This window comes from Aquarana catesbeiana, linkage group LG11, assembly GCF_042186555.1.
Source record: "Aquarana catesbeiana isolate 2022-GZ linkage group LG11, ASM4218655v1, whole genome shotgun sequence".
Classification (NCBI taxonomy): domain Eukaryota; kingdom Metazoa; phylum Chordata; class Amphibia; order Anura; family Ranidae; genus Aquarana; species Aquarana catesbeiana.
The window spans coordinates 1,709,551-1,726,302 of NC_133334.1; the positions used below are offsets into that span (position 1 = coordinate 1,709,551).

The window sequence follows — 16,752 nt, forward strand, 5'->3', positions numbered from 1 at the left end:
CCTGTTAAATAGGGGCTGCAAAATTGGGCCTTAGCCACTGGTGAACCAAAAATGTTCTTACAAGCTATCAGCTAGAGCTGCACGATTCTGGGAAAAATGAGAATCACGATTCTTTTGCTTAGACTAAAGATCACGATTCTCTCACGATTCTTTAAAATGGTTAATTTAAAAAAGAAAAATCAGCTGTAGATGGCACATGCGCAATCAACACGCCGCTTGCTCCCGATGATCGGGGCTGGTTATTCATTTAATACAGCAAGGGGCGGATAACCAGCCCCGAGCATCGGGAGCAGGCGGCGTGTTGATTGCGATTGCGCAGTCCAGGCCGGGCACTATGCTCTTTGCTGACTGACGTTCCACGCTTGTTCCGGCGGCTTCTCCTCCGGTTTGAATGGAGGAGAAGATTCGGATGCCGCACACCGGATGTAGTCAAAAAATTTTCACTTTATTGAAAAAATGGGATCATCAAAATAACAAGACTGTCATGCAGAAAGTACAGCACTCAGTTCTGAGTGCGAAACGCGTCAGCTTATCTGTACTTTCTGCATGACAGTCTTGTTATTTTGATGATCCCATTTTTTCAATAAAGTGAAAATTTTTTGACTACATCCGGTGTGCGGCATCCGAATCTTCTCCTCCATTCAAGCCTGCTTTGCCTAGCATTCAGCCAGCACCTGGAGCTCTTCTGCTCTGAAGCTTCTACTTACACCTGGGTCAGTGTCAGCCTGAGCGGTGAAAACACTTTCTTGGCTTCTCCTCCGGTCCCGGCTACATCACGGGGACACCAGCAAGAATCGCGATAATCCTAAATCATCCAAAAGTAACTTGGTCAGTAATTTCAGCGTGTGCTGTCTGCATGTTGGTTACAGAGTGAGTGATGGTAGTTGCCTCAGATTCTAGCGTGGTGACCTGTGTTGTAACATCTACTACTTCCTGCTTAAGCCCAGCCAGCTTCCCCCTGACAGCCATCTCTACACGAGAGGCCAGTGATTCAAAGTCCTCTCTGGTGGGGAGTTTTTGTAAGAATGCCCAAATAGTCTGCTCAGTGAGCTGCCCAGTAAAAGACCCCTGCTGGGGTGTCACACTGTGTGATGTACTCACTGTGACCGGAGATGTGACATCAGGGTTCAGAACGTGTCTTTCTGTCCCACACCGGTGCTGAGAGAAGCTGGGTCCAGGTAAATCAGCTTGCATGGACATTGAATAGTGGCATATGCAGGGAGCAGCACTCATCATTGTCTGGGCTAATGAGCGGTGTGAGGGAGAGAGAGCGAGGCAGGCAGGGGGAGAGATCACTGGGTGGTTAGAACGGCGGCATATCGTTGCCTGAGCCATCCGTTTCTCTCTCCAGGTCTGCAGCCAACAGTCTGAGTGCAGTCCTCGTGGTAGCAGCCGGCGTGATCTTGGATGTGTCTGGGGTAGAAGCTGCGGACCGTACGGGGACCAGGAAACGCTCCATCTCACCAGCGGGACCTCTCTTGCAGCAGTCAGCCTTCAATGCTACCTGGGTAAGGATAATGTTAGGTATTTCTACCGTGGAGGGCTGCTGGAGAGCCGCGGACCGGGAGCTCAGTAGAAACACAGCCTCACACTTCCATGCTGAGACCACGCCCTCCAACAATTGCGGTAATCCTGGCGGGAGATCGCAGGGGGGGTGAATCGAGATCACGATTCTCTATACAATTAATCGTGCAGCTCTACTATCAGCATGATCATTGAGGAGGAAGAGGATAATTACTCAGGATAGTCACTCAGCATCAGCATAGGCAGTCTTGAAGGGATCTCACATTAAAAAAAAAATTATTCGGTTACATCAGCATCAGGTGCTTGGTAGCTGGTGATCCAAGACTGATTCATTTCCATGATGGTCAAAATCATGGATTTTGTTGTCGAAATGTGCGCTCGTGTGTATGTGGCATTATGCCGCGTACATACGATCAGAATTTCCAACAACAAATGTTCAATGGGAGCTTGTTGTCAGAAATTCTGACCGTGTGTACGCTCCATTGGACATTTGCTGTCGGAATTTCCAACAACAAAAATTTGAGAGCTGGTTCTCAAATTTTCCGACAACAAAATCCGATGTCGGAAATTCCGAGCGTGTGTACACAATTCCGACGGACAAAGTGCCACGCATGCTCAGAATCAAGCAGAAGAGCAGCACTGGCTATTGAACTTCATTTTTCTCGGCTCGTCGTACGTGTTGTACGTCACCGCGTTCTTGACGTTCGGAATTTCCGACAACATTTATGTGACCGTGTGTATGCAAGACAAGTTTGAGCCAACATCCGTCGGAAATAAATCCACAGTTTTGTTGTCGGAATGTCCGATCGTGTGTACACGGCATTAGGGTTTTGTTGGCAATATTCTGTGTTTCTAATAACCTCTGGGAAGGTGGACTTTCTTGTAAGTTTTGTTCTCTAGAGAAAAAAATTTGCCCTTAAATGCGCTTTTGATGTCTGGACTGCATGTCTGTGAGCTCTATGCTTGAAGCTGAATGATGTGATCTGGAAAAAGTGGATCTCACTCTGCCTAAAGATGGCTGGTTAGCAGAAGTTATCCTGGTTATCCGTGTCTGTTGCCTGCCCTGACCTTCGACTTATGCCCCGTACACACGGTCGGACTTTGTTCGGACATTCCGACAACAAAATCCTAGGATTTTTTCCAACGGATGTTGGCTCAAACTTGTCTTGCATACACACGGTCACACAAAGTTGTCGGAAAATCCGATCGTTCTAAACGCGGTGACATAAAACACCTACGTCGGGACTATAAAATGGGGCAGTGGCCAATAGCTTTCATCTCTGTATTTATTCTGAGCATGCGTGGCACTTTGTCCGTCGGATTTGTGTACACACGATCGGAATTTCCGACAACGGATTTTGTTGTCGGAAAATTTTATATCCTGCTCTCCAACTTTGTGTGTCGGAAAATCCGATGGAAAATGTGTGATGGAGCCTACACACGGTCGGAATTTCCGACAACAAGGTCCTATCACACAAAATCCGTCCGTGTGTACGGGGCATTACAGTATCTCACAAAAGTAAGTACACCCCTCAGTGACATTTGTGTAAATCTTTTCTTCTATCTTTTCATGTGACAACACTGAAGAAATGACACTTGTCTACAATGTAAAGTAGTGAGTGTACAGCTTGTATAACAGTGTAAATTTACTGTCCCCTCAAAATAACTCAACACACAGCCATTAATGTCTAAACCGCTGGCAACAAAAGTCAGTACACCCCTAAGTGAAAATCTCCAAATTGGGCCCAAAGTGTCAATATTTTGTGTGGCCTCCATTATTTTCCAGCACTGCCTTAACCCTCTTGGACATGGAGGTCACCAGAGCTTCACAGGTTGTCACTGGAGTCCTCTTCCCCTCCTCCATGATGACATCACAGAGCTGTGGATGTTAGAGACCTTGCGCTCCTCCACCTTCCGTTTGAGGATGTCCCACAGATGATCAATAGGGTTTAGGTCTGGAGACATGCTTGGCCAGTCCATCACCTTTACCCTCAGCTTCTTTAGCAAGGCACTGGTGGTCTTGGAGGTGTGTTTGGGGTGGTTATCATGTTGGAATACTGCCCTGCTGCCCAGTCTCTGAAGGGAGGGGATCATGCTCTGCTTCAGTATATCACAGTACATGTTGGCATTCATGGTTCCCTCAATGAACTGTAGCCCCCCAGTGCCGGCAGCACTCATGCAGCCCCAGACCATGACACTCCCTCCACCATGCTTGACTGTAGACAAGACACACTTGTCTTTGTCCTCCTCACCTGGTTGCCGCCACACACGCTTGTCACCATCTGAACCAAATAAGTTTATCTTGGTCTCATCAGACCACAGGACATGGTTCCAGTAATCCATGTCCTTAGTCTGCTTGTCTTCAGAAAACTGTTTGTGGACTTTCTTGTACATCATCTTTAGAAGAGGCTTCCTTCTGGGACGACAGCCATGCAGACCAATTTGATGCAGTGTGCGGCGTATGGTCTGAGCACTGACAGGCTGATCCCCCACCCCTTCAACCTCTGCAGCAATGCTGGCAGCACTCTCGTCTATTTCCCAAAGACAACCAATGGATATGACCCGGAGCATGTGCACTCAACCAGTGGTGTCACTAGGGTTGGCGTCACCTGGCGCGATAAAACATGGTGTCACCCCAACCCCCCCGGCACTGAGCAGGCTAGTGCTTCACCACGGCTCTCCCCCTTAACCTGCCACAATGGATGGAGCCAGGATGGGATTGGGGGGATGGATGGAGCCAGGATGGGATCGGGGGATGGATGGAGCCAGGTTAGGATTGGGGGATGGATGGAGCCGGGGTGGCATCAGGGGGATGGATTGAGCCAGGATGTGATCGGGGTGGTGGATGGGGCCAGGATGGGATTGGGGTGGTGGATGGAGCTGGGATGGGATCAGAGTGGTGGATGGAGCCGGGATGGGATCAGGGTGGTGGATGGAGCTGGGATGGGATCAGGGTGGTGGATGGAGCCAGGATGGTATTGGGGTGGTGGATGGAGCCGGGTTGGGATCTTTCATTTGAGGGGGGTGGGGATTAGAGAATATGTGCTAGGGGGTGCTTTGGGAGTAGAGAGGAATTGTGCTGGGGGGTGAAACTTCAAATCTGCCCCCTCCTTCTAGCACAAGTCCTCTCTAACCCAAAACAAAGCACCCTTCTACCACATATCCTCTAACCCCCACCCCCCTCCCTAAAATGTACTTCTGGCGGCATTGGCCCTTTCCCAATCACAACATCCCACAAAACTCCTGTTATTACAGACCTCAGCCCCGGTGTTTCATCAGATTTGTCAGAATTTGTAACGGTAGTGACGTTCCGTCACCGCCATCTTGCTACACCCCACGCTCCTCCACAGTAAGGATACAGTAAAAAGGCAGCAAGCAGACATCATGTTACACCCACTGGAGTTTTGCATTTCACACTTATTTTTACCAGTAAACTGAGCTTATATGGTGATATACAGACTTCTTTGCCATGAGGTGCCATGTTGTACTTCCAGTGACCAGTATGAGAGAGTGAGAGCGATAACACCAAATTTAACACACCTGCTCCTCATTCACACCTGAGACCTTGTACCACTAACAAGTCACATGACACCGGGGAGGGAAAATGGCTAATTGGGCCCAATTTGGAGATTTTCACTTAGGGGTGTACTGACTTTTGTTGCCAGCGGTTTAGACATTAATGGCTGTGTGTTGAGTTATTTTGAGGGGACAGTAAATTTACACTGTTATACAAGCTGTACACTCACTACTTTACATTGTAGACAAGTGTCATTTCTTCAGTGTTGTCACATGAAAAGAGAGAAGAAAAGATTTACATAAATGTCACTGAGGGGTGTACTTACTTCTGTGAGATACTGTATATCCTGACCATCAGTATCCATCACCTGTCCTGACCTCTGGGCCAATGTCCTGGTCTGCAGTCCTGCTATCTGTTCCAGTCCATTGTTACCTGGTAAGTTCCTGATCTGTGGGCTCTGTAGTCCATGCTGCCTAGAATATGGTGAACTGAAGAGTTGAGATCCGGGGTCACCATGTTACATAGTTACATAGTAGGTGAGGTTGAAAAAAGACACAAGTCCATCAAGTCCAACCTATGTGTGTGATTATGTGTCAGTATTACATTATATATCCCTGTATGTTTCGGTAATTTCGGTGATTATCTAATAGTTTCTTGAAGCTATCAATGCTCCCCGCTGAGACCACCGCCTGTGGAAGGGAATTCCACATCCTTGCCGCTCTTACAGTAAAGAACCCTCTACGTAGTTTAAGGTTAAACCTCTTTTCTTCTAATTGTAATGAGTGGCCACGAGTCTTGTTAAACTCTCTTGTCCGAAAATTTTTTTCCCTATTGTGGGGTCACCAGTCCGGTATTTATATATTGTGGGGTCACCAGTACAGTATTTGTAAATTGAAATCATATCCCCTCTCAGGCGTCTCTTCTCCAGAGAGAATAAGTTCAGTGCTCGCAACCTTTCCTCATAACTAAGATTCTCCAGACCCTTTATTAGCTTTGTTGCCCTTCTTTGTAGTCGCTCCATTTCCAGTACATCCTTCCTGAGGACTGGTGCCCAGAACTGGACAGCATACTCCAGGTGCGGCTGGACCAGAGTCTTGTAGAGCGGGAGAATTATCGTTTTATCTCTGGAGTTGATCCCTTTTTAATGCCAATATTCTGTTTGCTTTGTTAGCAGCAGCTTGGCATTGCATGTCATTGCTGAGCCTATCATCTACTAGGACCCCCAGGTCCTTTTCCATCCTAGATCCCCCCAGAGGTTCTCCCCCCAGTCTATAGATTGCATTCAGATTTTTACCACCCAAATGCATTATTTTACATTTTTCTACATTGAACCTCATTTGCCATGTAGTCGCCCACCCCATTCATTTGTTCAGGTCTTTTTGCAAGGTTTCCACATCCTGTGGAGAAGTTATTGCCCTGCTTAGCTTAGTATCGTCTGCAAATACAGAGATTGAACTGTTTATCCCATCCTCCAGATCGTTTATGAACAAATTAAATAGGATTGGTCCCAGCACAGAACCCTGGGGGATCCCACTACCCACCCCTGACCATTCTGAGTACTCCCCATTTATCACCACCCTCTGAACTCGCCCTTGTAGCCAGTTTTCAATCCATGTACTCACCCTATGGTCCATGCCAACGGACCTTATTTTGTACAGTAAACGTTTATGGGGAACTGTGTCAAATGCTTTTGTAAAATCCAGATACACCACGTCTACGGGCCTTCCTTTATCTAGATGGCAACTCACCTCCTCATAGAAGGTTAATAGATTGGTTTGGCAAGAACAATTCTTCATGAATCCATGCTGATTACTGCTAATGATATCATTCTTATTACTAAAATCTTGTATATAGTCCCTTATCATCCCCTCCAAGAGTTTACATACTATTGATGTTAGGCTAACTGGTCTGTAATTCCCAGGGATGTATTTTGGGCCCTTTTTAAATATTGGTGCTACATTGGCTTTTCTCCAATCAGCTGGTACCATTCCAGTCAATAGACTGTCTGTAAAAATTAGGAACAACGGTCTGGCAATCACTTGACTGAGTTCCCTAAGTACCCTCGGATGCAAGTCATCTGGTCCCGGTGATTTATTAATGTTAAGTTTCTCAAGTCTAATTTTAATTCCGTCCTCTGTTAACCATGGAGGTGCTTCCTGTGTTGTGTCCTGAGGATAAATACTGCAGTTTTGGTTACTGAACCCCCTCGATTCACTCGTGAATACTGAGGAGAAGAATAAATTCAATACCTTTGCCATCTCCTCATCCTTTGTAACCAGATGTCCTTCCTCATTCTTTATGGGGACAATATGGTCTGTCCTCCCTTTTTTACTGTTTACATACCGTATTTATCGGCATATAACACGCACTTTTTTCCCCTGAAAATCAGGGGAAAATCGTGGGTGCGTGTTATAGGCCGATCCCCCCCCAATTGTGTGTGATCGGAGCGATCGCGGCAATTGCCGCGATCGGCGCCGACATACACAGCCGTGTGGAAATTCAAATACGGCGCCGAGACTGCAGGGACTCGGCGGAGCGGAGCTACACATAGCCGAGAGGCCTCGGGTTTTCTCGGCGCCGCTTACAGTCCCGCCCATAGGGCGGAACTGGGCGGGACTGTAAGAGAAAACCCGAGGACTCTCGGCTATGTGTATCAGCGCTCCGTCGAGTCCCTGCAGTCTCGGCGCCATATTTAAATTTACACAGGGCTGTGTATGACGGCAGGGATCGCGGCGATCCCACAAAGCTGCACGGGGGCAAGGCTGCACGGGGGGGCAAGGCTGCACGGGGGGGCAAGGCTGCACTGGGGCAAGGCTGCATGGGGGCAAAGCTGCACTGGGGCAAGGCTGCACTGGAGAAAAGCTGCACTGACAAGGCTGCACTGACATGGCTGCACTGACAAGGCTGCACAGACATGGCTGCACTGGGGCAAAGCTGCACTGACAAGGCTGCAATGGACACTGGGGCAAGGCTGCACTGACAATTCTGCACTGGGGCAAAGCTGCACTGACAAGGCTGCACTGACAAGGCTGCAATGGACACTGGGGCAAGGCTGCACTGACACTGACAAGGCTGCAGATGGACACCGATAACGCTGCATTGATGGGCATGTAATGTAAGTTTTTCTTCCTTAAACTTTACTCCTAAAAGTTTTTTTCCTTAAAATTCCCTCCTTAACTTGGGTGCGTGTTATACGCCGGCGCGTGTTATACGCCGATAAATACGGTATATAAAGAATTTCTTGGGATTTTTTTTGCTCTCCTCCGCTATGTGTCTTTCATGTTCTATCTTAGCTGTCCTAATTGCACCCTTACATTTCTTATTGCATTCTTTATAAAGTCTGAATGCTGAGGATGATCCCTCAACCTTGTATTTTTTGAAGGCCTTCTCCTTTGCTTTTATATGCATTTTTACATTGGAGTTAAGCCATCCAGGATTTTTGTTCGCTCTTTTAAATTTATTACCCAATGGGATACATTGGCTAATGCCCTTATTTAATATGCTCTTAAAGCAAACCCATCTCTCCTCCGTATTCTTTGTTCCTAATATTTTATCCCAATTTATGCCTTTTAGCAAGGTTTGTAGTTTAGGGAAGTTGGCTCTTTTGAAATTCAGTGTCTTTGTGTTCCCTTTATGTTTCCTATTTGTGTGATTTATACTGAAACTAATTGACCTGTGATCGCTGTTACCTAAATTGCCCCGTATTTCCACATCCGTGATCAGGTCTGTATTGTTGGTAATCAGTAGATCCAGTAATGTTTTATTTCTAGTTGGTGCGTCTACCATCTGACCCATAAAATTGTCCTGCAAGACATTAAGGAACTGGCGAGTCTTAAATGAATGCGCGGTTCCCTCCGCCCAGTCTATGTCTGGATAATTAAAATCCCCCATTATGATAACACTTCCCATCCTTGCTGCTAATCCAATTTGTGATAGGAGATCTGTCTCCCCCTCCTCCCTCAGGTTAGGGGGCCTATAGCATACTCCCAGTATTATTTTCCCCTTAGCTTCATCCCTTTGGAGCTCTACCCATAAGGATTCCATGTGATGTGTTTTTGTGCTTTGGTTAACCTACCACTAATGCCCCCAATACTACCCTCTGGAATATCTTCCGCGCTGGCTATCACTGTCTCTGGACCCTCCCCCCCATATTGCTGAGCTCAAACACCTGTGAGGGTATCCCTGAGGAACATCAACTGATCCTTAATCTCCAAGCCTTGAGGGATCTTGCATCACCTGCTCTCATGCATGACCATCAGCTGGCACCGTGATGTGACATAGATCCAACTACTATCTCCTCTCTGCTATGTTCTGTTCCTCTGAGAACATGCTGCTGGCCTTCAGCTCTCAGTTACACCTACTATACCCTGTTGGGTCCCTTTAGTTGAAGGGTCTACATCAGTGTGATGCCTCATATACTGTATATGAGGTCCCATCTACAATACATGACTTAGATCATACTTGGTGTGTATATGAAATGTCTGCAGGATTGACCTCTGACCTCTGGAGGAATGGGGTCTCCGTCATTGGCTTACACTCAGGGAGAAGTTTGTATGAATTGTGTATATTTCCCAACAATGTCTGCCGGTGTTCTCATCATTACTATTATTTCTGAATTGGAGAAGAAGAAAACGTACCTGGAAGCCGCAAGCAGCTCTCCTTTGTGATTGGCTGCATGCCCCTTTGTGTCACCCTGCAGGTATAAATCTTCCCATAATCCCGAGCTGTAGGTGTTATAGTCAGAAAACAGGACAGAACGTCTCCGCCGCCTCGGGTCACTCTCTGCTCTCCTTTCTCCAGATCTCTTCCATTCTCTGACCAGGTGACCTCAGGGGTGTCTCCAGGATCACAGCCAATCACATCACAGCGCAGAGTCACATGACTTCCATAGACCGGTATATAGGGATCACTGGAGATCTCACTGACCTTATAGAGACCTGTGGAGGAAAATATAATACATAAATACTAACCGACCTTCCCATATATCACAGCCAACAATAGTGATCTCTCTGCAGACAGAGGAGGAAGAAGTGGAAGCAGTGATCTCTCTGCAGACAGAGGAGAAGAAGTGGAAGCAGTGATCTCTCTACAGACAGAGGAGGAAGAAGAGGAAGCAGTGATCTCTCTGCAAACAGAGGAGGAAGAAGTGGAAGCAGTGATCTCTCTGCAGACAGAGGAGGAAGAAGTGGAAGCAGTGATCTCTCTGCAGACAGAGGAGGAAGAAGTGGAAGCAGTGATCTCTCTGCAGACAGAGGAGGAAGAAGTGGAAGCAGCGATCTCTCTGCAGACAGAGGAGGAAGAAGTGGAAGCAGTGATCTCTCTGCAGACAGAGGAGGAAGAAGTGGAAGCAGCGATCTCTCTGCAGACAGAGGAGGAAGAAGTGGAAGCAGTGATCTCTCTGCAGACAGAGGAGGAAGAAGTGGAAGCAGTGATCTCTCTGCAGACAGAGGAGGAAGAAGTGGAAGCAGCGATCTCTCTGCAGACAGGGGAGGAAGAAGTGGAAGCAGTGGTCTCTCCGCAGAGGGTGACAGAAGTTTAGGTGGAGGGGTAAAGGGTGATGTGGGTGTGATAGATGCCAAGGTGTGTGGAGGGGTATAGGCTGAGATTGGATGGAGGTTGAGGTGGGGATGATAGAGGCGGGGGGGAGGTACCTTTAAAATTGATGAGTGTGCTCTTTGTAAAACGTTTCCCACAATGATTGACCTCCAGGAAGATTTCAGAGGAATGATCTTTAGTGTGGGGAGTGATTGTCAGCTCTGTGGTTCCGGAGAACATCCGGGATTCCGGGTCTTGCTGGATGTTCACTTTCCAGTCTTTATCAGACAATTCCTTTGCACTCCATGCCCACTGAATGCCGGGACCTCCAGGACACATATCACCAATCGTACAGGAAAATGTCACCGGCTGTCCAGGTTGGGGCTGTGTGGGGTCACACTGGATTTCCCCCAGAGTGGGCGGAGATACTGCAATATAGAGAACAGCTGTGTTATACAAAGTATTCATTTCACTGACATCCTCATCACCATCTGCAGTACAGAGTTACATTGGTGGGTGATATAATATAATATATACATTGGTGGGTGATAATATATAATATATACATTGGTGGGTGATAATATACAATATATACATTGGTGGGTGATAATATAATATATACATTGGTGGGTGATAATATACAATATATACATTGGTGGGTGATATAATATAATATATACATTGGTGGGTGATATAATACAATATATACATTGGTGGGTGATATAATATAATATATACATTGGTGGGTGATATAATATAATATATACATTGGTGGGTGATATAATATAATATATACATTGGTGGGTGATATAATATATACATTGGTGGGTGATATAATATAATATATACATTGGTGGGTGATATAATACAATATATACATTGGTGGGTGATATAATATAATATATACATTGGTGGGTGATATAATATAATATATACATTGGTGGGATATATAATACAATATATACATTGTTATAATATATACAGAGTAATTATATAGAAGTGGACTCCCCACCCCTCTCGGATCTCTTTGGTTCATATATTCTCATTATAATAAAGGAGAGATGGTGGTCTGAGTTCCGGATTACAGCTTGTAGGATTTGTTTGCTGGAATTCCTCAGCTGAAAATAACTCTCAGGCCTCATTCTCACCATAGTGCAGAGACATCAGATTTCTGTGGGCATTTTGCAAGGACACAAAAACAATTCTGCATAGGTAACATAGAGACAAATGTGCTGCTCGTCCTCAGCAAACCACACAGACACAATGATATTTTCCCCCTTGGACTTAAATCAAGACATGCAAAAGTGTAAAGCATGTAATAAAAAAATGTTGTCTTCATTTGTACAAAGTTAAATGAACCAAAAAATGTTATAAAGATGAACTCCATATAACCCCATTAATGACAGAACACTTGTACAAAGAATTTCCACATTATACTTCTGCCTATAAACAAAAGCTCCAACGCGTTTCAATATGTAACAATCACAATCTTCATCAGGGCATCTGGGATAGCTGGATCAAAGAACATATAATAATATTTAAACATCACATATTATATTTATTGTTTACATACTTTTTCGACTTTGATGTAAATTTTTCATATATTACATGTATATGTATAATTACCTTACAATTCAGGGAAGATGGAAAAAAAACAGAGCAGATTAAGAACAGATATTTTCCTGGGCACCCCTACTACACCCCAAAGAAGCGGGCATCTCCCCTTGAGGCTTACAGAAGACTAGGTGGAGGATCACAGCGGGGAGTGGAAAAGACCACACAACCCCACCAAAGAGTAGAGCGAATGTAAACATAAATGATGTTGGGGCACTAAGCTGGTGTCTTATAAAACGAAAACACTAATGATGTGGAAAAAAAGGTCAGATGAAGTGACATATCAACAGAGTTTTTTGTTGGCATGCACTCTTAGAATTATGAATTAAAGAATAGAAACCAAATAAAATGAGCCTGTACAGAATTCTTTGTGGCAGATATACACCATCCACCACTGACAGGGGCTGTTTGTCACATACCTACCCCCTCTGTTTGAACCTGTGGGTTCAAACACCAGCTATCAAACAGTGGTTACAACCCGCCCTGTGCTCCACTTTAAAAGAGAAATCTCAGAGCGCCAGGAACTAACAGGTAACCCTCGCATTATGGTCCTTGGCCTGGGCCATCAATTTCAAGGGGGAATGGTCTGTTATGAGTCAGAAGTGGCGCCCCAGCAAGTAGTACCATAGAGCCTCTAAGGCCCACTTAATGGCCAAACACTCTTGCTCCACAATACTATAAATTTCTCCCCAGCCTACCACTTGTGACAAGACAGCCCCCAGACCTAAATATAAGGCATCGGTCTGGACCACAAGCGGTTTGCTAAAGTCTGGGGCCACCAACACAGGCTGTTTACACAGGGCTTTCTTCAGACTTTGGAAAGCTGCTTCAGCCTCGGGATTGCACTTAATCGCTACAGAGCAGCTTTTTCCTTTGGTGAGGTCAGTTAAGGGTGTTCCCATTGTGGCAAAGTTTGGGATGAACCTCTGATATTACCCAACCATGCCTAGGAAGGTTCTTACTTGTTTCTTTGTGGCAGGAGCAGGCTGGTCTTTAATGACTTTTACCCTATGGACTTAGGGTTTGATTAGGCCCTGCCCAATGGTGTATCCCAGATACCGGGCCTCTTCTAAACCTATGGCACACTTCTTTGTGTTTGTGATTAAGCCAGCCTTTCTAATGGAATTTATTAAAGTGTCAAAATTTGACACCTATCCCATGCCCGGGGTTGATGAATAGGCGAGGTTGGGCCCCGCTAGCTACATAACCACTCTTTATCTAACTAGAGTGTATTGGCAGGTTCCCCTGACAGAGGAAGCAAAAGGAAGGGGTCTTGCAACAGTGGGCGACCCTCTGACCGCTCTCGCCAGCCTCTCAGGACGTCCCCTTTTCGGGTTTACATTTTATGACAGCCTGGATTTTGGGTAGGCGACTTTCCCAATCTGTGTTCAAAATAACCACATCATCAGAATCTCTGAAGAAGTCACGTGACGTGACGATATGCATTAGGATTGGAGCACGGGACTCTGCCACAGACAAACAACAGGAGACGAGCTCGGCGCTCGTAGTTACTACACACTGCAGCATTGTTTTAAATGTAAGTTGATTGGACTTGTTTTATTAAATAAATATACCTTTTATATGGGATCACGCTATGTGCGTCTCTTTCCCCCTCACACTGTACATCACTACTCTACCTGACGAACACTGAGGAGAGAGGCACGGGGACATATTCCAGTTTCCAGGCACGGGGACAGATTCCAGATTGGTGACACTCCTGGAGGCATACGAGCTCGGCGCTCGTGGATTGATGCCTACACTCACTTTATGAAAGTGAGTGCAACCTCCCCCTGTGTGTGTCTTGCTCCCCTCCACTGTGGTCATTGCAGAGTTATTTTACATGCTGTATACTTTTTATTTTTTATATTTCGCTTGGCATGTTCATCATTGTCACTACCTTATACACGGAACGTCTACACCTGCGGGTCATTTGCAACACAGGCTGTACACCTTACAGCTGTAAGGTAAGCGGCTTACAAACACGGAGGTGTCCTCACTGAAGGTCCCCCCTCCCTTCACGATTGGAATTGTTTTGTGTTTCTCATCACGAGTTTTTGTTTTTTGGACTGGATGATAGAACTAATATTCATGTTTGCCCTAGGGATTTGTCACTTGTAGTTCACCAGGATTTGGCACGTTTTTGCTAACGGGGCACTAGCCCACATATATTTTTCTTGCATTATATATTTTTTTGCATTGTGTCATTATTCATCCTATTTGTGTTAGTATATGCAATTTTGCTTTGCTATACTCAAGCAGTCACTGTTTCACAATTACCTTTATATATTAGGCTTTGTCTGCCCGCAACATTATAGTCATGTTGATTAGCTACGTTGCACTGCACTGCATCCCCACCATGTTCTTTTAGCATGTAGGATCCATTCATGCATTGGCCCGTTTCTGCTTTTTTAGTTCACTTTGCCACTTTAGTCATCTTTGTAGCCCCCCCCCCTTCATCACAGCGCAACTACCATCTTCCCCCATCATCAGAATCTCAGCCATCATTCGCTGGAATGTAGCAGGAGCTCATTATAACCCAAAGGGCATCCGCACATACTGCCACAAGCCCCCTGGAGTTGCAAAAGCATTTTTCCATTTGCTTCCTCTGTCAGGGGAACCTGCCAATACACTCTAGTTAGATAAAGAGTGGTTATGTACCTAGCTGGGCCCAACCTCTCCTATTCATCAACCCGGGGCATGGGATAGGTGTCAAACTTTGACACTTTGTTCAGTTTTCCGAAGTCATTGCAAAACCTTAAGGACCCATCTGGTTTGGGAACCAAGACTATAGGACTACACTATTCACTTTTGGACTTCTTCATCACCCCGAGGTCGAGCATCCTCTGAACTTTTTCGGCTACTGCCTGTCTGTGGGCCTCAGGAATACGAGAAGTCTTAAGCACTCGAACCTTGGCGTTAGTGACAATGTCATGTTTAATTACATTTGTGCAGCCTGGAAACTCTGAGAAGTCGTCTTTATTGAACTGTGGAAACGCTCTTACCTCCTGCTGTTGGGACACTGACATAGACTCAAGGTATCTGAGCCTCACTTGTGCCTTCCTCTGTCTTTAGTAGCTGATCACTCAGGTCTAAGAGAGTTTCCCTATTTTTCCATGCTTTAAATAAATTTACATGATAGATCTGCTCTTTCTTCTGCCTGTCTGGTTGGTAGACCTTATAGTTTACCTCCTCAACCTTTTCCAGTATTTCATAGGGTCCTTGCCACAAAGCTAGGAACTTACTTTCCACCATGGAGACTAAAATAAGTACGCAATCCCCCGGATGGAAAGTTCGAACCTTCGCCAACCTATTGCACTCGACTCTGTGCTTCCTGTGCTTCCTGGGCTTGCTGCATGTGTTCTCGAACAAAGGGCATCACTGAAGCAATTCTATCCTGCATGGCTGAGATATGCTCTATGACACTCCGGTTGGGAGTAGTTTCAGTCTCCCAGGATTCTTTAGCAATATCCAGCAACCCTCGGGGATGCCTCCCATTCAGAAGTTCAAAGGCTGAGAACCCAATGGAAGACTGTGGGACCTCTAATTGCAAACAACAGATATGGCAGGAGACAATTCCAGTCTCTTCCATCTTTAGCTGCCACCTTCTTTAGCATAATCTTGAGGGTTTTGTTAAACCATTCTACTAAACCATCTGTCTGAGGGTGGTAAACTGAAGTATGCAAACGCTTAATACTGAACAATTTGCACAACTATTTCATTACTTTCAACAAAAAGGGAGTCCCTTGGTCGGTTAGAACCTCTTGGCATAGTCCATGACCACTAGGATGTACTGATAGCCTCTGGTAGACTTAACTACTGGCCTTATCAGACCCATGGCAATTTGGTCAAAAGGAACCTCAACCATGGGCAATGGCACCAGTGGGCTACAGTTATGGGGCATAGGGGCTGCTTTTTGACACTCAGGGCTTGACTCAGTAGTTTTTCACATTGGCATGTATCCCGAGCCAACAGAAACGCTCTAAAATAAGTTCTTTGGTCTTTCTATAGACCAGGTGACCACCCAGGAGATGTCTATGGGCCAGGTTAAACACGGTCCTCCTGTAAGGGTCAGGCACCACGAGTTGTTTCACGATCTTACCCCGAATTTTGTCAACCAGATACAACATGTCATGCAGTGGGGAAATATGAGGAAACACATTCTCCAGCCCTGGGGCTACCGGGATACCATTGTTTAGCTTTATATTTTCCAGGCTTGTACAGTACAAGAGTAGGATCCTGTAACTGGGCGGCAGGGTGGATATGAATCAAAGATTTGAAAAAAAAAATTGTATTTTTTTAATTTAAATAGATTTTTTTGATTTTTATCAAATTTATTTTAATAAAATGCTTTTGGAGAAAAAAAAAATCTATTGATCTATCTAAAGACAGTTTTCTATTTTAAGATACATTAATAATTTAGTTTATGCAGCATGAAATGGAGCTTAGTTATGTAGCATGAGGCTGTATATTCTGCAATATTTACTGTGACAGACCTAGCCGGGAAAGAGACTTTTAGAGGGCACTGTATGCTAGCCTCTTGCCGATCGATCGGGGGCCCTTGC

General features: G+C 45.5%; 1 protein-coding gene across 1 annotated transcript in view; it reads right to left on the reverse strand.

Annotated features, from left to right (window-relative positions):
- Nucleotides 1-16,752, reverse strand: part of LOC141111800 (hemicentin-1-like) — a 247,029-nt gene that overhangs the window by 41,169 nt on the left and 189,108 nt on the right. Inside the window, exons 8-9 of the mRNA XM_073603935.1 lie at nucleotides 10,693-11,004; nucleotides 9,679-9,978 (exon numbers count right to left, since the gene is read on the reverse strand). Coding sequence (XP_073460036.1) covers nucleotides 9,679-9,978; nucleotides 10,693-11,004 — 612 coding nt within the window. The remainder of the gene's footprint in view (nucleotides 1-9,678; nucleotides 9,979-10,692; nucleotides 11,005-16,752) is intronic.